Here is a 21,585-nt window from a genome sequence, read left to right on the forward strand (position 1 = left end):
TGGCCTGATGCAGCTTTCTGGTTTTTTCCTGACACTATAATGTTTGTTTGGGGTTTTTTTTTAACTTTATTCCACATGCACTCTCACTGCTCCTCCTGGGTCTGCACATTTTGTTGCTCTGTCATTCCCATTTGTGAAATGAGGAGTAATTATCACATTAAATTTATCTGAGTGACTGGGAAAGGTCCATTAACTTTCTACATAAAAAGACACTTCTTGTGAGGCTCATTTTCCTGGTAGGAAATCTGTTGGAAAGGGCTGGGAGAGATGAGCTACTGTCTGTAACTTGGTCTGATGCTTTTGTGCACTCCCTTAAAATTTCCAAGTTTTATCCCCTATCTTATGCTCTTAGAAATTATTTCTTCTCCTAGTCTTTATTTTAATGTTAAAATATTTATACTTTCTGTCTACATGTACATTGCATTATTATAAATATATTTTTATCAGCAAGTCTGCTTTCATTTTTATTGAATAACAGGCAAGAGCTGATGATGCTGTTACATCAAAAGCTTTGCAGCATTTTGGATGCTCCTGAGGAGATGCCTATTGGTAATCTATATTTATGCATTAATAAAGAGCCTTGTTACTCTGAGATGTGAGGAGTTTAATTAGTTTGCTATTAAATAGGTAAATACATAATTCTTTTATATATTCAAGGCAAGACCAGAGAGACAGCCACTTTTTACAAAACAAAAGGCTGATAATTTCATTGAATAATTTCATATTCTACTCAAAATCTCAGGAAGTTGGGGGGCTGCTCCCAGCCTAACAGCCTCTGGAAAAGCTGTTTCTCCAGACTAGTTTATGTCAAAAAGATCTTATGTAAATGATATATTTAGCAATATATGACACAGTGTTAGATCCATCCAGGGTTAGATAAGTTGGGGTTCTTTTTCCTCATAACATTAATATTTAGAGGCTGACTCTTACATACATATGTATAAAATTTAAATAAAATGTAGGAGAAACATGAAACAATGAAAAAACTTTAGGACTTACTGGTTCTTCCTCAACTTTGTTCTGAATTAGCTCCTTGTTAAAATATTTATCTTTAAATCAGCCACACGAGAAAGATTTTACAAAGTTTTGTAAATTGAATTGAAATTCAAGAATTGAAACTGTGACCCCACCAGAAACAGTTGCTGTCTGGTGATTTAGGTGCTTTTTTTCTTTTTCTTTTTTTTTTTTTCTTTTTTGCAAACTTGAGTGTATTTATGAAGAGGAAATCTGGAGAAGAATATCCATTACTAAATGCAATTAAAGGGGAGGGAAAAAAACCAGCAACTTACTGCAATTCTTGTAAAGAGCTTTGCTAAACCTCTGGGAATAGAAGCCACTGATGCTTCTGGTTCCAGAATTGTTCTTAATTATCTTATTGCTCTATTCTCTGTTTTTCCAGTGAACTTCCCTTGGTTCTAAAAATCATCACATTTTGCAGACAAATGAAGTGGAGAAGCAAACTCTGAGGGCTTTGCAGTCCAGGCACCTTGGAGGAGGAATATCTGGCACCAAATTCCTGTAGATCAGTGGGTGTTCACTGAGACTGGACCATTTCTCAGAAGAGAGGATTTTTGTCAATATTTGTAAGTTCTGCATGTATATTTGAGTAGCATGGTTGGTTATTTTTAAACTCTGTTATTTGTGATGTGGCAAGGCATTCTAGCCAAAATATTTCCTTGTTCATTGGATCAAACTTCTGTGTACATGGGTTTCAAGGAGATCAAGTATGTTGTGTATTTTTTAAACTAGATAATGCTTATTGGGGTTTTTTGATAATCCTTCCACAGATTTGTGAAGGTTATTTCCCTTGCAAATTCCTACTCATGAGGAAATACAGCTTTGTCTTCATTATCAAATAGATTACCAGGGTTTAGAAAGGAAAGCATGTATAATGTAGGTTTGAGCAATTGCCAGGAGGACAGGTTTGAGCCTATGCTGCACATTTATATTTATTTTGTGGAAAATAATTGATTGTGTGTTCTGTAGCCACTCACTCATGTTTTTGGCTCAATCCACTTGAGTTTAAATAGACAAAAAATTAAAATTATACATGACTATATTCCCTGTGTATTTTTTCTATATTTTATATATCTGTTTTTATTCCTTTTTCACTGTAGTAATAGTTCTTCTATAATTTTAGTATCTTGTTCCAACTAGAAATATTTTTATTTCTTATTTATAGGACAATTCAGTAAATAAGATATTATGTTATTTTTTCAGAGTGGTTCTAAGGAAACCAAGGACTTGAAAGGTGAGCAATTTAAATTGCAGTCATTAGCATTTTATCTGTGCTAAGACAGATTGTTTCCAGTAACCCTAAATGTGCAAGTTTGCAAATTGATGTTTTATTTATATGTATATTGTACAAAATTATAGAAAATGCAAATGACAAAATTTTCTTCCCTGTCCTGCTTTCACAGAAAAATGTGACCCTTGATGTAAACATGAATTATTCCCACAGAACTGAAAATCCAGCTTCAATGCATGTTTGCACACAACCCTCACAATGTTTCTCTTGTGAAGAGAAACAACCTTGAAGTGTATTCATGTTGTTTTCACCCTGACTGTACAGAGAAAATTACTGACCACCCTAATGTGGTTTATAATTTGAGGCTTTTTAAAGATTTGGTGACATTCCTGTGCTCAAAGCTGTAGGATTTCCAAGCACTGTGGGGTTTCAGAGCATGTCTCAAGCCAGCTGTGCAGCAGCTCAGATATGATGTGTTCCTGTCTCCACTGCTGGAATTCCAGCCTATTTTCCATTCAGTGGCACGAGGACAATATTTGTCTGATTAAAACAGGTTGATAAGAAACCAAACAAAGAAAAGGCAACTTGTTTTACCTTCAGCAGTGTGTTATCTGTGAGGGTGGGGAGGCACAGGCTGCCCAGAGCAGCTGTGGCTGCCCCATCCCTGGGAGTATCCAAGGCCAGGCTGGACAGGGCTTGGAGCAACCTTGGATAGTGGAAGGTGTCCCTGGCCATGGCAGAGGGGTGGAATGACATGAGCTTTAAGGTCTTTTCCCAGCCAAAGCATTCTCTAATTGTGTATTTATTGCTTGTGTCAGGTTCTGTGTGGTTGTGAATCAGACAAGATCAGCTGTGGTTGTTCTTATCAGTGGTGAGCTCTCCTCTGTGTTTCCGTGCCTCGTGGCTGGGGTGACAGTCACCTCTCAAGGATCTCCCACTCCAGCTTCCATCAGGCACTGCCACAACTCTGGCAAAGCCCTTAAGGATCATTTTCCTGGGTGCAGGAAGCCCTCTGTGCTCAGCACCCCAGAGATCAGGTTAAGGCACAAGCAGGGCTTTTTTCACATCCCTGATAGAATCATGAGAATGGTTTGTGGCACAAACCAGTCAGAAAGCAGAGAAGAAAAGCAGAGATTTTGGGGGTTTGAGGTTGTTCAGGGTTTAGCAACGACTGGAGGATGAGGCAGTGGTTTTAGGCAGAGGTAGCTGAGGCTCAGCTCTGCAGGGAAATGGGCAGGAAGCTCTGGGATGCTCTGGTTTGCTTTCTGCATTCTGGAATGGGTGAGGGCAATGGGAACTGAAACAAATGGAATAAAGACCCTACTAAACTCTTCTGGCTGTGGGCACAGTGTGAGAACGTGTCCATCTGCCTCATTTCTGGGATGACAGCAACCAATCCACTCCCTGCTGCTTGTGGAAAACATTCCTGGCCAAAAGGGGACTCGTGGCCCTGTACGTGCTGACCTGAGGTGTTTGTGTCCTTCCTCACAGCCTGCTGGCCCATCATGTCCTCCATCCTTGGGAAGATGAAGAAGTTTGGCAGTTTTGACATGGAGGAATCTGAAGTGACAGATGAACACACAGATGGGGAGGACTCTGTTCAGGAAGCCCCTGACAACACCCAGGGCCCACTGAGCTCCAGGGTGCACCCACCCAAAAGCAACATTTTTGCAAGACGGGGCCGCTTTGTGATGGGGGACAGCGACAAGGACATGGCTCCCATGGACTCCTTCTGCCAGATGGATCACCTGATGGCACCTTCTGTCATCAAATTCCATGTGAATTTGGAGAGGGGCAAACTTCACAAGTAAGTCTGCCTGGTGAGATTTGGTTGTGATGAGTACTTTGACAGCTGCAGGCCATGGTTCTTAGCACAGCATTTGTTCTCTCCACTTGAGCATGACCATTTTTTCAGTTTCACTGTTTTCTATGCCAAATTAAGGAATGTTGCAAATGAAAGTGACAATAACTGTTGTCTCTTGGCATCTCTAAAAATCTCAGTCTCCATGGATATTATGCCCAAAATTGGCAGTAGGCCTCAGTTCACTTGCTTGAGGCTGCTCAGTGAATGGACCTGGTTCAGAGTGAGAACAAGGGATTGCCTGGCTCCAGGCTTGCAGTTACACTGCCAAGCTTCAATGCCTCTTTGATCACTTGTTCTCAGCTTTTCAGCAACAGAATTGCAATTTTATCAGGAGAGTTGCTTGCAGACTTTGTTCTTTTAGTCTTTGCAGAGGTACCTATTCTGATCTGCAGCATTTACTACTTCACCTGAGCAAATGAAGAGCAGTGTTCTGGTAGTTGATAAAAAGCCTGCTAAATATCTGACTTTAGGTAACTGACATTTCCCCTTGTTAGGCTCCTGTCTACAGATTCCATCACAGGCTGCTCAGAAAAAGCTTTCAGATTTTATGACCGCAGAAGGATCTTTGATGCTGTAGCCCAAGGCAACACAAAGGACCTCAGTGACCTGCTACTCTACCTTAACAGAACCTTCAAGCATCTCACAGATGAGGAGTTCAAAGGTACCTTTCAGTGTCACATACCTTGAGTTGCCTTCTTCTTCTCCCAGTAGTGCTCCTGAGATGAAAATAAAAAAGATAATTATGTTCCATGTCTGCAGGAGGTCCTTTAATAGCCCTATTGATTGGGCAACCCATTGATTGGAAGGTTACAGGAGCTGAAATTTTCTGTGAAACACTAAATGAGGTTTCTTGTCTTTTGAAAAGAACCTCATTAATTCCTGTTTGCCTGGGTATAGGTGGTGGGTTTGTAATCACTTCTTTACACCTGCAATTTTTTGTTTTACAGAGCCTGAAACTGGCAAAACCTGTTTACTGAAAGCCATGCTGAATCTACATGATGGGAAAAATGATACCATTCCCTTGCTGCTGGATATTGCAAGGAAAACTGGAACTCTGAAGGAGTTTGTTAATGCAGAATATACTGACAACTACTACAAGGGTAAGGGAAGCAGCTGCTGCAGTGAATGCTTAGGTGCTCAGACTGAAATGGGGTCAGGCAGGGCTCTCAAAGTCTTGTCCACGAGGCCTTGTGCACACCAAAGTTCTGGTGTGTGATTGACAATCTGTGTATTTGTGCTGGGGCTGTGCCCTGTTAGGTGCAATATTCTGCCATTTTTTATATAGAGTGATTTAATGACTTGCATTTGCTGTTTGTGTGGTTTTTTTTTCCTGTTCAGTTGTAGAGCTTTCTAGCCTGCTGAGCTCTCAGTTCCAGCATCTTACATGGAGCTGAGGGAATTGCAGTGCTGAAAGCTCTCAGTCTGTACTAAATGCTGAGGATTTCTGTCTGATGGGTGTCTCTCCAGGCCAGACTGCTCTTCACATTGCCATCGAGAGGAGGAACATGTACCTGGTGAAGCTCCTGGTCCAGAATGGAGCAGATGTTCATGCCAGAGCCTGTGGGGAGTTCTTCAGGAAAATCAAAGGGAAATCTGGCTTTTATTTTGGTAGGAGTGAGCACAGTATGGTCTTTATTGATGGAGTTGTCCTAGCAGCATCCCAAGTGCAAGCTGTTAAATAATCCTGTTTATGTGGGGCTGGAGGCTCAGAAGTACCAGATGGGCTGTTCCACCTTTAGGCCAAACAATTCCTCCCAAAGACTGAGCTTATAAAGAAACACAGTTGGTAGCTGATGGTGTTCAGTGTGAGCCTGGTGTCAGCTTTCCTTTGTTCTCTGAGCACTGTATCCTTTGTAACCTGCTCCTGTCCTGGCAGGGCTTTTTAAGCAGCTGTGTTTCTGTGATGTAGTTAAACTAAAGAAAACCTATTTTAACAGCTATCACAAGAATTGGTGCTGTTCCAGACAGAAGAATTAATCTTTTCTCATGGTGAAAGATGAAAACAATGTGATGTTTCTGTTTATGCACCTCTGGTACTGGGCTTTCTGACCACTCCTTCCCATTGCTTGCCATAGGAGAGCTGCCTTTGTCCCTGGCTGCCTGCACCAACCAGCTCTGCATTGTGAAATTCCTCCTGGAGAATCCCTACCAGGCAGCCAACATTGCTGCTGAGGACTCCATGGGCAACATGGTCCTGCACACCCTGGTGGAGATTGCAGATAACACCAAGGATAACACCAAGTTTGTGACCAAGATGTACAATAACATATTGATCCTTGGTGCCAAAATTAATCCCATCCTCAAGCTGGAAGAACTCACCAACAAGAAAGGGCTGACTCCTCTAACTCTGGCAGCCAAAACAGGGAAGATAGGGGTAGGTGAACAGAGGTGTTTGACTGTCCCATTGCTGTGTCACATTATAGAGAGAACATGTAAAACATTCATGCAGAATGGATTTTAGGACTTTATTATTGAGGTCTTTTAGTTAAGAGGAACTGGCGCTGCAGTTTAACTGCACAGCCCTCAAAGGCTACAAAGAGTGAGTGTGTCTGTGCCCAGCTGGTTTATTCACACCCCACTGGTATGCAAGGCAGCCCCAGAGGAAACAGAAAGTGGATCTCTGATATCATCTGAACCACTGGAGCTCTTTTATTTCACACTGGCTGATGTAACTCATCTTCTGGCAGTCCCCATTCAAAGTGACTGCTCAGAGATGTGTAACATCTCTGCTTTTCTCTTGCAGTTTTGAAACAGATAATTCCAAGTTGTAAGAGGTGTTTGTATTTCCCATCTCCCATCACACAGTGAGAAAATTACTGTGTTTATTTTAGACTGTGATCTCTGCAGTGCTCCAGTGGTTTGGCTTCAGCTCAGCTGAACTAGGGAGAAATGACCCTTCCTGTGTTGTGGAGAGACTGAGGAATGACAAGTCCATGAGCACTGAAACCTTGGTTGTATTGTTCTTTTGCAATTAGATTTTCGCTTACATCCTCAGACGGGAGATCAAAGACCCCGAGTGCAGACACTTGTCCAGGAAGTTCACTGAATGGGCCTATGGACCTGTCCACTCCTCTCTTTATGACCTGTCCTGTATAGACACCTGTGAGAAAAATTCAGTGCTGGAGATCCTTGCCTACAGCAGTGAGACACCAGTGAGTACTGCACCTCCTTTCCTGGGGAGAGCTTCATGTTCCACACAGAGCATCTTCTCCCTCATTTCCATAAAACAGCAACCTCCATCCTGAGCTTAAGGGAACTAGAGGGATCATTTGCTGAAGATTTATAGAATATGGGTTTTTTCAAAGTTCAGTATATTCTGGTCCTAACAAAATTCTTGTTTTGCTCCTGCACAGAACCGTCACGAGATGCTGCTGGTGGAGCCCCTTAACAGGCTGCTGCAGGACAAGTGGGACCGCTTTGTCAAGCACTTGTTTTACTTCAACTTCTTTGTCTACACCATGCACATCACCATCCTCACTGCAGCTGCTTACTACAGACCTGTACAGAAGAATGAAAAGGTACATTATCCTGTCCTGTATCAGGGGAACCACCCACTGCACGATATCCCAATTTGAATGCATGCCCTTAGCATCCAAATTTTCCCCTTTCCTAAAAGCAGGAGAGAGATTTGACCCTCCTTGCTTCCCACTCTTGCTGCAGCACATTGAGAAACTTAACCACCCCCTGTTCCCCCAGAAATGGAGTTGCTTCCAGCAACTGCAAGGCCAGCAGCTCAGCAGAACTATATCTACTTTTCTGTCTTCTACAGCCTCCCTTCACCTTTGGTTACAGCACTGGGGAATATTTTCGAGTAACTGGAGAGATCCTGAGTGTACTGGGAGGCCTCTATTTTTTTTTCAGAGGGGTAAGATATTTAAAAATTTTCCTTTTGCTGTTTGGGTAGGTGTAGGAGAGAATCAAGCAAGCTTTTCCTATTAGTGAGCATTGGCTGCTTAGATAATCCATGTTTTAGTCAAGAGGTACAAATCATTTTCCTTGATCTGATGTTATTGGAAGGGTCCTCCATAGATCTTACACCAGTGCTGGTTTTGAGCTTGTGAGGTGTTTTATGGGTACCAGCTCCCTGATACAGGGGTCAGTGCTTAGTTAATTAATTCACAGGGGATATTAATATTTCCTTGATGCAAACCTGGTCTTTGTTCTCTTTTCAGATCCAATATTTCGTGCAGAGGCGCCCATCACTGAGGACACTGATAGTTGATGGCTACAGTGAGGTTCTTTTGTAAGCTCCAATATCTTTGATTGCATTTCATTGTGTGGCATCTGTAGCTGAGGCTGAAGCCACCTGTGATAGGAGCTTTGCTATAATTCCCTGGGTCTTTAGAGTTGCCAGTGGATATCCTTGAACAGATGGGTCTGGATCAGTGACCTCCTGTGGAGGTAAAGCAAATTAAGTGTCTGAATGTTCAGTGTGTCATGCAGGAATTAGGAATAGATTTCCAAGTGGGATTTACACATTGTTTATGCAGAAAGCCTCTCCAAGGCCCTTTCTCTTCCCAGCTGGACAATCCCTTGTTCTGTTCTCTCCCCCATGGGGCTGCTCTGTTCCCAGCATCTGTGGCCAGCTCAGCCCTCTGCACTCACACCACTCTTGTCTTCCAGCTTTGTCCACTCCCTGCTCCTGCTGAGCTCTGTGGTGCTCTACTTCTGTGGCCAGGAGCTCTACGTGGCTTCCATGGTGTTCTCCCTGGCCCTGGGCTGGGCCAACATGCTCTACTACACGCGGGGCTTCCAGCAGATGGGGATTTACTCGGTCATGATCGCCAAGGTCAGTGCAGGGAGTGCCTGAGGGGGCAGCAGAGCCTCACCACAGGAGCTGCTGCAGCAGCCCCATTTCCAGGCCATGCCTGCCTCTCATATGACTCTGCTACCCTTTGTTATTATTTTCTGAGTGAAATGATAAAATGTAAGTGATGTTAAACCCCCCCCCCCCACCTGCTCTTCACCCATATGTTTTATAGCAGTCTTGATAGGATGATGATGATGATTATTATTTTTATTACCTGCCATGCTTCAAAATAACTATAATTGGGTGGGCATGGATGCAAGGAGACTGAGAAAAGCCTCACCAGTCTCTCCAGTCTGCTCTGGTGGGAGATGGCCCAGCTTTCTACCAGCTGGAAATTTCTCCAGGTATAAATAAAATGTTGCCAGAGCAATTAGCCAAGAGGCAGTAGCTGGCTAATAAACCTCTCTGTGATGTAGCCAGCCAGCCCAAGAGGGGAAGAGAAGTGGAACTGCCTTTATGTGGCATGTGCTCACAAAGAAGAAACTGTTCCCATGTGTATATGTTGCATTTGTGTGTAAATTGTTGCATGGATAAGAGAAAAATGTTTTCTGTATTAAAGTTTATTATCTCAGCTGGATAATAATGCTTAATGCATGAACAGCCAGTTCAGAGCAAATGCATTCTTGAGCCAAAGCAATATTTTCTACCAGTTTTTGTTGCAGTTTACATTCAAGTTTTAAAATCTTTTCATCTGTTTCCATGCTACAGATGATCCTTAGGGATTTATGTCGCTTCATGTTTGTCTATCTTGTATTCCTCTTGGGATTTTCTACAGGTAATATTCTACTTGCAGTTACTTTTTTTTAGCTAAAAGAATCTCAGAAAATTTTATTTTTTAAGTTGCTTAGATATTTTTGGTCACAACAAAAAACTAACAAATTAACCTAATTAATAGGAAAAATCTCTTTAGAATAACAATTATTTGTTGTAATTTCATACAGCTTTTCAAAGTTGCAAAGCTGAATAGAAAACCAGCCATCCTTTCCTATGTGGAGAAAACTGGGGCAGCACCTGCTAAGAGGGTGTCAGCTCTGGGGAATATTTTATAGGGCAATTTCCCTGGGGTCAATGTGCCGTGCAGGGAACGTGTGTTACCTCTCTGCTCCTTTTCACTGCTTGCAATGAAGTTATGATCTCAAACTGTGTTTCCATTGTGTGAATTCTCTTTTTGCCACAGCTGTGGTGACTTTGATTGAAGATGATAACGAGGGGCAGGAAACAAATATCTCTGACTATGCCAAGTGCTGCCACTTGAAACGGGGCCGCACCTCCTACAACAGCCTCTACTACACCTGCCTGGAGCTCTTCAAATTCACCATTGGCATGGGGGACCTGGAGTTCACAGAGAATTACAGGTTCAAGTCTGTGTTTGTCATCCTGCTGGTGCTCTATGTCATCCTCACCTACATCCTCCTGCTCAACATGCTCATTGCACTGATGGGGGAAACTGTCAACAAAATTGCACAGGAGAGCAAGAGCATCTGGAAACTCCAGGTGTGTTGGTTCTGTCAGGCTGCTGTCCAAAAAAAAGGTGTGGGGAATCAGAAGAGATTTCAGAAAGAATCCTTAGGAGATGACATCTAAATAGCAGGTCATTGCTTCTTCCTGATTCACCTGAACAGCTCCTAGAAAAAGTGTATTAGCTGCTTTTCCATGTATATTTAATGTTTTGACTAAGCAGATATTGCCAGTGTTCCATAGATTTTCAGAATGTAAGAAAAGAAGTATTTTTGTAATTGGATTAAATTATTGGGCTTTGTATGATGGAAAATCCTGATCAGACTATGAAGGAAGAGATTATGCAAGGGGAAAACCAATCTTTACCAGAATCAGTTTTTGTTGGAGGTAAGAAAGGAACTTCACAGTTTTATTCTCAGGGCAGTAATTCAGCATTTTCAGTGACATATTAACAAAGGGTGATGCTGCAGAGTTACAATGTCTGCTCTAAGATGTTGACAATGATAAAAAATTTCTTTTTAAAACAAAGAAAGAATTCAGGATTTGTTTGACTTTGACCAGCAGTCCCTCAGTGCTCTGCTTTCCTTTACCTGGCAGAGAGCCATCACAATCCTGGACATTGAGAACAGCTACTTGAACTGTCTGAGGCACTCGTTCCGCTCTGGGAAGCAAGTCCTGGTGGGGATCACCCCTGATGGCCAAGATGATTACAGATGGTGCTTCAGGTAACCTCTTTGTTTGTGTATCAAGCCAACAAGCTTTTGTAGACAAACAGCTTCAAGTATCTGGTGGTGGGAAGCAGAGCTTTCCCCCTGGAGCACTCTGAAGAATAGTACACTAATAGTGTCTGCAATGGTCAGTTTAATCTGTGTTTTGGGTCAGATCTCAGGCTTGAGAGGTGACATTTTGTGGTATAAACTGATCCTGGAGCTGTCTGGTGATCCTTAGAATAGATCCTGGGTTTGTTGTTGTCTCCCCAGGGTTGATGAAGTGAACTGGTCCACGTGGAACACCAATCTGGGCATCATCAACGAAGACCCTGGGTACTCTGGGGACCTCAGACGAAATCTCAGTTTCTCCATTAAGCCTGGCAGAGGTGAGGCTTTCAGGGACCCAAATCCTGCACTCTGGTGAAAGCAGCAGCATGGAGGGCAGTCAGTGCTTTGCACTTACTGATAATGCAGTGGCTGAGCTGATGGCATTTTCAGCCAGCACAAAAAGCAAAGGATGAAATGGGCTCACTTCTCACAGTTAGACTCTCTGGAGTAAAAGAGACTCAAAGCCCCAGCCCCAGAGTTTGGGAGCTCAGCATCCAGCACCAAAGCATTTCACTGTGCAGTCAGCACTTACCACCTGAAATATGGAAAACTTGTGGAACAGGATGGGGAAGAAAACCACAAAGTCATTTCTTCCTGTTTCTTTCTTCTTCTTTTAGCAGCTTCCTGTTCAAACCACTTGAATATTTTATTCTGTTTCTGTGGAGGGAAAAAAATTAACCATTCCTTTGCTTTTTAGTTTCAGGGAAGCACTGGAAAACATTGGTTCCACTTCTAAAAGATGGAGAGAAGAGGAGAGAAGAGCCTCACAAGCCACCAGAAGAAGTCAAATTAAAACCTGTTTTGGAACCTTATTTTGAGGCAGAAGATTCTGAGGAGTTGAAAGAGTCAATTCCAAAGTCAGCCTAATTTTGATTGCTTGTGCTGGTCCTCACAAAAGGGACAATAGAGCACTTCATTTACAGGAACAGGGACTTCTGGAAAAAGGTCAGAGACTTAGGGAATTACCATGTGCAAGGATTTATTTATTACACTAAGTGTACTAAATAAACTATTTGTTGTTTAATCTCATGTCTTCATGGTTATTTTTTAATACAACCTTCTGTCTGTTTTTAGAATCTCTTGTATTAAAAAAAATCTTTTTTGTGAGCATGCACAGGCCCTGATTTTGTGGCTTTGCTGCCTCAAAAACCAACCAACCAAATTATTATGACAGTGGAAAAGCACTCATAAAAGAGCAGTAAAAGTCACCAAGATGTTCCTGTGGGGAAACTTTCTTGGAAAGCAGATAAATAAATGGGGACATGGAAAGAATACAAAATCATTTTCTCATAACACAAGAACAAATACACTCTGAAATTTTAAAGGTTGAATAGTCAAAATCAATGAAATAAATGTTTCTTTTACATTGCCTGAGTAAACTCCAGAAATTCACAGTTATTTTACTGAAGCTAAAAGCTTAACAAGATCCCAAATTTGACATTTATTTAGATAACAGATGAACTTTGCACAAAGTAAGAGATTGTGGTTATAGACAATATATGTTTCAAAGGTCAGATGTATAACAATGTACAACAATAATAATCTTGAAATTAGAAAGTTTTTGTTCTTGATTTTGACAGCAACAGGGAAAAATCTGGTGCTGAAAATCCATCTGGCTGGATCTATAAAGAGAATAAGGAAAAATATCAGAGGGAATATAGGCAGATGTTCTGAAAATACAGATGGGAGCCTTGGAAAGAGAGGAAAGGATAAGAGGAACTTTGGCATCTTCTTGAAAAGTGAGTGGGCATAGAGGAGCTAAGGACAAGAAAATTTGTTTTATTGACAGCTGGCCCCATATTTCAGTGCTGGGCCACAGTGCAGCTGTGCTGGGTAAGAAAAGATAAATGGTTTTACCTTCTTTCCTTATATCCCTAAAGCACTTGGAGTAAACAGCCTTTAACAGAGAGCACACACAACTCCCTGAGTCAGCCAGGTGTTTAATCAGGGCCTGCAGCTGTTCCTGGGCTTTCACTGAAGTGCAGATCATTTTCATCAGTAAATCTTGTAATTTTGCTGCATTTACTAAAATCCTGGGACATCCCCTGCTTTGAAAGAGAAGCAGTCAGTGTGTTTGTGCACAGGCTGCCCTGTGAGATGAAATTTTGGGTTATGTGACATCATTTCTTTTACTGGAGTCAGGATTTCTCACCGTGGTCCTTTCTCATGGGGCACTACAGAATATATTTCAAGGAAATCTCTAAACATCTAGCTGCTTTATTTGAAATAGTAGCACCATCTAGAGGACTAATAATTCTTGTTTCTCTGGTTAACATCACTCAGGACAAATGTAATTTTATTTTCACAGAGTCGTAGATATAAACAGAGAAAACTGACAAAGGATTTGAAAGAATTACTTGAAGGAAGTCAGAATTTGAACTGGAAATAATCAGAATTCAGTGTCTCTGGTGGACAAGGAAGCCACAGAAGATGTTTAAAGTAGGTGTATTCATTTTCATACCTCTAAACCCTTGGTAGCAGTCTCTAGGTACCACTCAAGGCTTCATTATGCTCCACTCTGAGCATGGCAAGAGACAATCCACATGTAAAACAAGCACAGCTGAGTAGGCCAGACAAGCTGAGACAGTGACATAATTTATTATTTAAACTACTAAGAATAAACATAGAAAGGAGCTGACCAGAAAAACACGGTTGGTTGTCTCCATGCTTTGTATGCCACAGCAAATTTATGCTTAGAGGGACACCAGGATTATGATATGGCTGGAATGCATTCATGAAATTTCTATTTTCCCTGGGAGGAATCCATTTTTCATAATTATCAGCCTGGGTAGAGACCTAATTCACTGCTTAAAATCCACCCTGATTTCCATCAAGAGCCAATCCAGAAGGGTTGGTCACTGCCCTGGGTGAGCTGAACACATCCTATACCTCTGCCTTCCTGTCCTTCCTGCTCCAAAAGATCACCAAGACTGCAAAGGACTTCTTACAGCCAGAAAGGCTGAAATTCAGGCTGAAAACATACATCAGAATGATGCTGTGGTTAAGAATGTAAATGCCCTATATTTGTGGGATAGGGTGGTGCTGGTGGAGTTTTGGTTGCATTTCTAAAATCCCTTAATCTTCTCTGGGAAGCAAACAAAGTTATCCCACTTTTCTAGAGGGAGTTATTACCAAACTCTCAGAATTTCCAGCTAAATCATCAGTTCCTGCAATGGGCACAGATTTATATTTATTTCCCACAGATGGGGAGGTTCAGCTTGGCAGTGACTCCAGTTCAGGAAGAGTTTGTCCTTTAGGACCAGCACCTTTCTGTTCCTACTGCTGACACCTCCCCTGAGGAGGAGCATGGCCCTGCAATAAATGATCTTTATTTGGGCTGTTTTGTGGAGGTTCTGCTCACCTTTAGCTTGAAGTTTGTGCAATTATTTCACACTGAACAGGGTTAGAAGCAGCACATGGCTCCTGTGCTGTTTTTGAGGCTTGCAGGGAGTAAAAATCTGTCTTCTCACAGTTATTAATTACATTAATTTGTGTCTACACTTAATAGGAGATGATCAGGTTGGACAACTGTATATAAATATATATATATATAACCCCCAGCTCCCAATAACCACAGTGGAACTGGAGCAAAAGAAATGGAGGCTGTTGATGTGTTCCCCTCCCATCAGAGGGTGGCAGCTGTAATTAACAATGACTGCAAATGTGTGGGGATGGAGATTGCAGGAAGGGGTGAGCTGGGCTCAGCTTCCCTGGGGGGTGAGAAGGGATCCATGAACATGTGGAAAAACAAAACACAATCTCAGTATTGTCAGCATTCCCATCCCTGAGATGCAAATGGTCGAGTCGGCCATGAAAACTGAGCTGCTTTTCAAACTCCAGTAATTATTTTGTTTTCTCCTGATTTATTGAGAAAAACACACACCCTGCCTGGAAACCTTGGAGCCACACATCCTGTTGCTCATGTGGCCTCTGCCACATTCACTGGAGTGTGAATATCCTAATTAAACACCAATGTTAATCCCTTCTGAGGCAACTTTTAGTGGGGTCTGTGGCAGGCCCCTCTCCCTCTGATGCCACTGTCCTGCTGTGCTGCTCTGCTCAAATTCATGGCACACAATCAGACTTATTTTTGTAAATAAACTTGTCATATGTCAGCTCATTCTGTCACTCTTGTGTGGCCTGGATATCAGACTCACTCGAGGATCTTTGCTGGAGGCCTCAATACTCAAATACTCAATACTCAAATACTCAACATTCAAATACTCAAATACTCAATACCCAAGTACTCAACACTCAAAACCCCACAAGGTGTGTGCTCAGCAGGTGCTGCTGTGCTACAAAACACAGGGTATCTGCCAAGCCCAGTTTTAAGGGATAAAGCCAGTGCTCTCAGCTTCTGAGTCTTCAAGTGTTCAGAATCACACCAACAGGAATTTTATTCCTATTGTTTCTGTTCAAAACACTGTGGTAAATCTTCCAAATTCAAAAAAATTGCATTAAAAATCCCAGGCAAGCTGGGGATCAGGCTTTTGATTTTGATCAGGCTGATTTGAGAACCCTCTTCCAGTTAAAAATGCTTCTTACAAGTCTCCCTGTCTGCTCCACTGGGCACAGGCATGGATTTACCAGGCCTGGGGAGGAAGAGGATTCCATTGATGCTGCCAGAGTCAGCACAGACACCCTGGCTCTCCTTGATGTGGTTCTGGGGCTCTGAAGTGCTTCCCATCAGCCCCACCATGCAGACTGGGATTTCTTCTCACCCTGGAATAGCTTCCACAGAGGAAATCTGGATCCAGTTTCTCCCACAGCAGATGTTAATCTTCTAAACACATGGTGGGGAGCATTTATTTCTCTGGGAAGGAGAAATCATCCAGCTGAGCTCACTGGACTGCTCTCCTCCTGCTGTGCTGGTGATGCTGTGGCTCCATCTCCATCTGAAGCATTCCCTGTTCCTGTGGGCAGGGCAGGAGACGCCAACACTCACAGCATCATCAAAGTTTTTCAGGCTCCATCATCACCCAGAGCTGTGTTCCTCACTCATTGCTGTAATCAGCCTCTAAAATCAACATTTTACTCACCTGGATGTTGGGATGGAAGGTGGAATTGCTGTGTCAGGCAGCAGGAGCAGCTCCCAGTTCCAGGAACTGGAGGAAGTGTCTGAGGCACTGGGCCAGAAAGAGCAGTTTCCAGCCATGCCACCAGTCCAGGTCACTTCTCTCCAAGCTGACAGAGGAGGTTTAACCCAGACAGTTCCTCTTTTTCCAGAGGAGAATGCAGATAATGACCCACCCAGGAAAAAGGGAGCTCCTGTCAGAGGGGAAAGCCTGGAGGGCTTTAGGGGCAAAGAGGAACACACAAGGAGCACCACATCCCTCATCACAGGAGTTTAGGGCTGGAAAAAGGTGAAGTTTTCTCTAGAGGATGATTGCAGGGACAGATAGAAACGGCTGGTTTTGAAATATGCACAGAATAACTGAAAACTGAGAGAGGAGATAATTTGCATAATGAAAGAGGTTTTAATTAGAATAATGGGTTGAAACTGAGGCAGGGAAAATGTATTCTGGAAAGATGCTGGGGTACATATGATACATGTCTGCCCAAAGAATTCCCTTTGGAATCACTGGAAGTTTCAAACCAGATTTATTCAGTGCCCTCCTGACTGCAGCAACGAGGGACCTGCAGGATTTGGAGCTCTTGTTTTGGAGACCCAAAGCATCTGAGGGTTTATTTCAACTGGAAGATGTTCACCTTCAATTCTTAATTTATTTATTCTTCAGAAAGAACTTGACAAAAAGTGGAAGGGGCCTGCAGGGACTTCAGTTTGCCACAGCTCCTGAGCTGCAGCTGATGCAAAGTTTAGCTCTCAGTTTAAGGCCTGGTAGTGAGGGAATTTTTGTTCCCCTTCTGTGTTTTACAGGTCTAAACAGATCTTTGGAGAGGGAATGGAAATGAACCATTCCCCAGATTTAGATGGATGAGACAGATAAAAATATCCCCATTCTAAGAAGGGAGGTTTGATGTTTTAAAAAAAAATCAAACGACTGAACCATTAGTTCAACCTGAATTTCTTAGAACATGAAAAAGTTCCTCCTCAGTTTTGGTGCTCACCCTCCAAAAACTACTTGAGTCAAGCAGTGGCAGCACAAACCTGAGCCAAAAAAAATGCAGCATTTAGGTGGGGCCCTGCTTTCCTCACTGTGCATTCCTTGAGGCATTTTCATGTTGCCTCATTCCCCAGCACTGCTCAGCGTTACCAGAAACTCTGCACCACAACTGAGGAGTCCCAAACTCAGGCTGAAACCGCTGCAGAACAGCCTGACCTAGTTGGGAGAGTGAGACTCAGCAGCCAAGGGAGGTCTGTGCCCTGGGAGACCTCTCTGAGCTGGGATGTGTCACACAGGAGGCCTGGCTCCCTCAGCCAAGAGCCAACTGTAGGAAAATTGCCTCTCTCTTGCTCCTAAAACTGATTTTATTTTATCCTCCAAAGGTTTTATGGCCTGGTGAGCCTCCCCCCTATGCCCAGCCTGTGACCCACAGCACCAGCAGCAGGACATGCTCACAGGACAGGGACAAGAGGAGCAGCCACCACCCTGCACATCTGGACCTGCACATCTGCCCAGTGAGGGCTGAAAAGGACTCTGTAGGTTTGGGCTGTTGGGTTTTGCCTCAGGAGTGGCAGGGGACACTGAGAACAGCACAAATGCAGGAAAACACACTGGGAAAAAAATAACAAATCCATTCTTGCCGTTGCTTATCATGATCTCGTGCTTAGGTAGCCCTGACACTTTGCCAGGAGAAGGGAGAACTGTGGCCTGAAGTCAAATATTGATGCCACTAACATCAAGTGGGGTTTTACTGCACTTATTTCAACAATCATTGCTGAGCCCATGCCTGCAGAGGGAATTGGCCACAGATGTGGGAATCAGCTGCAGGTGGGAGTGAGCACTCTGTCAGGTGGGAGAGGGTATAATAAGGGGGAAGGGAGGGTATAATAAGGGAGGCACTTTTGGGGGTTTTTGGCTGGAGGGAGTGGGTGGAGGTTGAGATATAGGCTCTTTGGTCTTGCTGCAGGGCGCTGCTGAAATGCAGAATGAAATTCTTCCTTTTCCCTGCTGCAGAAAGAAAGAAAACAGCAGGGACAGACTGAGGAGTGCCGTGAGTGGAGCTCTCTCTGTGCTGAGCAGGACTCTCAGGGCAGCAGCTGCACTTGGGTCCAGGATGTATAGTGTGGAAGAAAAATAGAAAATAATTAGGATAACTTTTTTTTTGTTGTTTCCCAAGCAGAAAGAGAGAAAGAGTAAACACAGTGCCACAGTTGCAGGGAATATATTTGTGATGGAGGCTGCAGCAAACCTTCTCCATCCCCTTGTGCATGGGGCTGTTCTTTTCTGGCAGGGATCTCTGGGAATGATATCTCCAGTGCAGAAATCCATCCCAGCATTGCTAAAGAGGCTGACTTGTCCCTGCAGCCAGACTGCACCAACTGGTAAGTGATATCCCTGGAATGGATTTTCCTGGAATGACTTCCCACAAGGCTGTCTCCTGGTAGGTGACAGTCACACACTTGCAGGCTAATTCATTTTCCTGTTGCTCAGCTGCATAAAGCAGCCTCTTATCTTGCAATTTATGAGCATCATGTATAAATATTTGCAAGTGCTACTCAGTTGTCTGGAGAGGTGTGAAAAGCTCTTTGTGTAGCAGCACACAGAGGTGATCCCAGGACAAGTTTAACTCTGAGGGGAGGGGTGAGGAGAGCACAGTGAAAAATCATGGGAGACTCCTGTGAATCAATTAAACACTATGCTATGGGGAAGTGGGATGCTACTGGTATGCTCAGTGTTTTACTTCTCATATTTTGGATTATTTTTAAGGAGCTTGGTGAATGGAATGATGGCAACAAGTAATTTACAATTATTCTTGATGTTACCCAAGGTCAAAAATGCATTTAGAGAGTGGCTTTTCCCTTAAGTGACTCTGTTGGGGTACTGAAAATCACAGAATTAAATACAAAATCTGAATAACTTCTAATGTGAGTTTTCCTGGGAGGGTGTCCTGTATCAGCAGAAGAGCAAATGCTGCTCTGACTCGCTGATGTCAGATGGAAGATCTCCAAATGCTCGTTCCCTCCCATCTGGGCTTTCCTTCATCTTGTTCATTTTGGTTTCTACTGAGTCTAACACTTCCTAGGAAAACAAAATAATGCCACATAGGGCTTCTGCTGCTTATTTGTGCTGCACAGACTGTCCAAAGCTGGAATTTTAAAGTAATTTTTAATAGGAGATGCATGTTAATAATCTTCTTGGCCCTTCTGGCATCTCTTCAGTAGCTGCAGCAGCTGGTGACTGCTGTAAAACTCTATGAAATGGTCATGACAGATCCTCTTGCAAAACCCTCCACGGCTCCTGAAAAATGCTGCCCTTGTCAGAAACATCAGGGTGGAGCAGGGAACAAAAAGGCTGAGCAGGTTAATGATTAAAACTGGAAGAAAATGTTTGCACAGATGTGACTGGCCGGAGCTCTGCCTCTCATTTCCTGCCCCTCAAGTCTGCCCAGCTCAGGCTCACAGCACCCCAAAATTCTGTTTGCAGGGAGATCAGCCAGAGCCAGGCAGGGCTGCTGCTCCCCAAATCTGAGAGGAAAGGCCACACTGGGGTTCAGGGGGTCAAGGCTGCCCTGGCAGTGCAAGGAGCAGCTGCTCCCAGGAGGATGGAGAGGAGCTGCTGTGAGCTGCTCACAGCTCCTGCAGTCCCTGCACCTTTCCTGGGCAGCTTGGGAGCAGGGCTCTGCCTCTCCTGCTGCAGCTTGTCCTGGATTTTCCTCTCTGGATGGCTGCCACAACATTATAAATAGACCTTGCTGCTAGGTGCTGTGTTCTGCTAAACCCCACAGATCTGGGGGCTTTCAGATATAGCTGCTTTCCAAATTCAAACTCCTGCTTGCTGCCAAACTCATTTCCCCTCCTTAGGAAAAGGATTTGTTACTGTGGTTGATCAGAGGTAAAGCAAGAGTCCTCAAATGCACCTTCACCCAGATTTCGTGTGGCTTTGCCTATTTCCACCCTCAGAGTGATTTCAATTAAACAGTTCCTTGCAGTTTGTGTTGAGAACCAAGCTGGTGCAGTCCCAGGCAGGAGGGAATGGCAGGATCCAGTCCTTATTCCAGGTTCTTACACTAAAAGGCCATCAAAGCATCTGCCCCTGGGTTGTCACAGCTGAGCTCAGGCATTTGGCAAGATGTGAAAAACATCTCCTGGCACAGGGTTTGGAGCAGAGCAGGAATTTGTCAGGCAGAGCTGGATGTGTGCTCAGCCCCTCCAAGCAAAGGGATCCCTGGTGCCAAAGCCAACCAGCCCAGGCACAGCCCTTTTCCCCACACAGCTCCTGGGAGCTGACTGATGAGCAGGAGCTGTGCAGTGCTCCTGGCATTTCACACAAGGTCTGAGGCAAATGTAACACCCAGCAGACCTGGTTTTAAAGATAATTTATGATCAGGAGGAGCTTACCTTAAGTGTGTAGATTAATGCCATAGTCTTTGGATTAAAATGTCTGTGTTGTAGTATCCAAAGGTATTTTTGTTTTACTTCCAAATTTTTACCTACTTCCTATCAAAACTCCTCCACCTAAACTTGACTTTTTTTTGCCCTTGTGTAGACAAGCTGAAAAAAGATTCCTGTTTTGCTGCCTACATAGTTATTCTTAAACTCCTATCTAATAATTAACTCAAGACCAGCAGCTGTAAATACACCTTGCAGGTCTGACTGCAAAAACATGGGAGTTTTTCGCATCCTGTTTCTGGTGACAGTGCAAAGATTCTATAAAAAGAGCAGAGGAACCCCTGGTCACTCTTCTGGTATGTCTCAGGCAAGAATTCTGCATTCACCATTGCTCAACAGCTCCAAAGTAGAAAAGCTGAGAAAAGCCATCCTGTGACAGGGATGTGAAACCAACCTGGTTGTGAGTTTCATTAAAATTCATTAAATTTTAATGAATTAAATTTAATTTAAAACTTTTGCAGGTAAGGAAGAATTTAAACCCACCCACCACATTTTCCCTGACAGCATTGTGCAATTACAAGATTTTCTAACGTAGTTTGTAAAACTTTGAAGTAACAGTGAAAATGTTTGCTTGCTGGAGCACTTAGGATAATTTCCTTGTTTTTGCTTTCTGCCTCCTGAGTAGGTCCATGCTATGTAATAAACTGAGCATGACATAAAGGTGTCATTTACAACCCAAATGCAGCTGCACAACCATTTTCCTTTGCAAACCGCGTGTAAACTGCAGAGCAGCAATCACCTGAGATACTCCACTGCTCCATGAAGTCACCTGTGAGCAACCCAGCTTTAGTAACACCCCAGTGTGTAATTACTGCCTGTGTGTCATCCCACTTTAGCAGCTCTGAAGTCAGGAGTTGTTGCCTGGCCAGTTTC

The 21,585-nt window shown here is 43.3% G+C and overlaps 1 protein-coding gene across 4 annotated transcripts; it reads left to right on the forward strand.

Moving 5' to 3' along the window:
• Positions 1–479: 479 nt before the first annotated feature.
• TRPV1 (transient receptor potential cation channel subfamily V member 1) lies at positions 480–18,613 on the forward strand. 4 transcript variants are annotated; one of them, XR_010030258.1, is made up of 21 exons: positions 480–549; positions 1,400–1,583; positions 2,221–2,251; positions 3,740–4,055; positions 4,607–4,773; positions 5,060–5,212; positions 5,580–5,720; positions 6,188–6,486; positions 7,088–7,264; positions 7,466–7,630; positions 7,882–7,977; positions 8,285–8,355; positions 8,736–8,901; positions 9,631–9,697; positions 10,100–10,416; positions 10,978–11,105; positions 11,361–11,476; positions 11,896–12,143; positions 12,779–12,937; positions 13,507–13,637; positions 18,444–18,613. XR_010030258.1 is itself a non-coding variant. In XM_063174045.1 (18 exons), the coding sequence occupies exons 4-18, from the start codon at positions 3,754–3,756 to the stop codon at positions 12,063–12,065; spliced, it is 2,535 nt and encodes an 844-aa protein (XP_063030115.1). In that variant the 5' UTR covers positions 480–549; positions 1,400–1,583; positions 2,221–2,251; positions 3,740–3,753; the 3' UTR covers positions 12,066–12,222. The 4 variants fall into 4 exon arrangements, 2 of the variants coding, with proteins under 2 accessions (XP_063030115.1, XP_063030116.1); XR_010030259.1 differs by lacking the exon at positions 18,444–18,613 and adding an exon at positions 17,647–17,787; XM_063174045.1 differs by lacking the exons at positions 12,779–12,937; positions 13,507–13,637; positions 18,444–18,613 and having other exon boundaries at positions 11,896–12,222.
• The last annotated feature ends 2,972 nt before the right edge of the window (positions 18,614–21,585 follow it).

The sequence above is a fragment of the Melospiza melodia genome, chromosome 21, assembly GCF_035770615.1.
Source record: "Melospiza melodia melodia isolate bMelMel2 chromosome 21, bMelMel2.pri, whole genome shotgun sequence".
In the NCBI taxonomy this organism is placed as follows: Eukaryota; Metazoa; Chordata; class Aves; order Passeriformes; family Passerellidae; genus Melospiza; species Melospiza melodia.

What these genes read in the sequence shown, in the direction of transcription:
- TRPV1 (XM_063174045.1), top strand. Translation starts at nt 3,754, where the DNA reads ATGTCCTCCATCCTTGGGAAGATGAAGAAGTTTGGCAGTTTTGACATG. An exon ending in CCTACAGCAGTGAGACACCA is followed by an intron (nt 7,265 to 7,465) that starts GTGAGTACTGCA and finishes GCTCCTGCACAG; the next exon opens with AACCGTCACGAGATGCTGCT. An exon ending in TCTATTTTTTTTTCAGAGGG is followed by an intron (nt 7,978 to 8,284) that starts GTAAGATATTTA and finishes TTCTCTTTTCAG; the next exon opens with ATCCAATATTTCGTGCAGAG.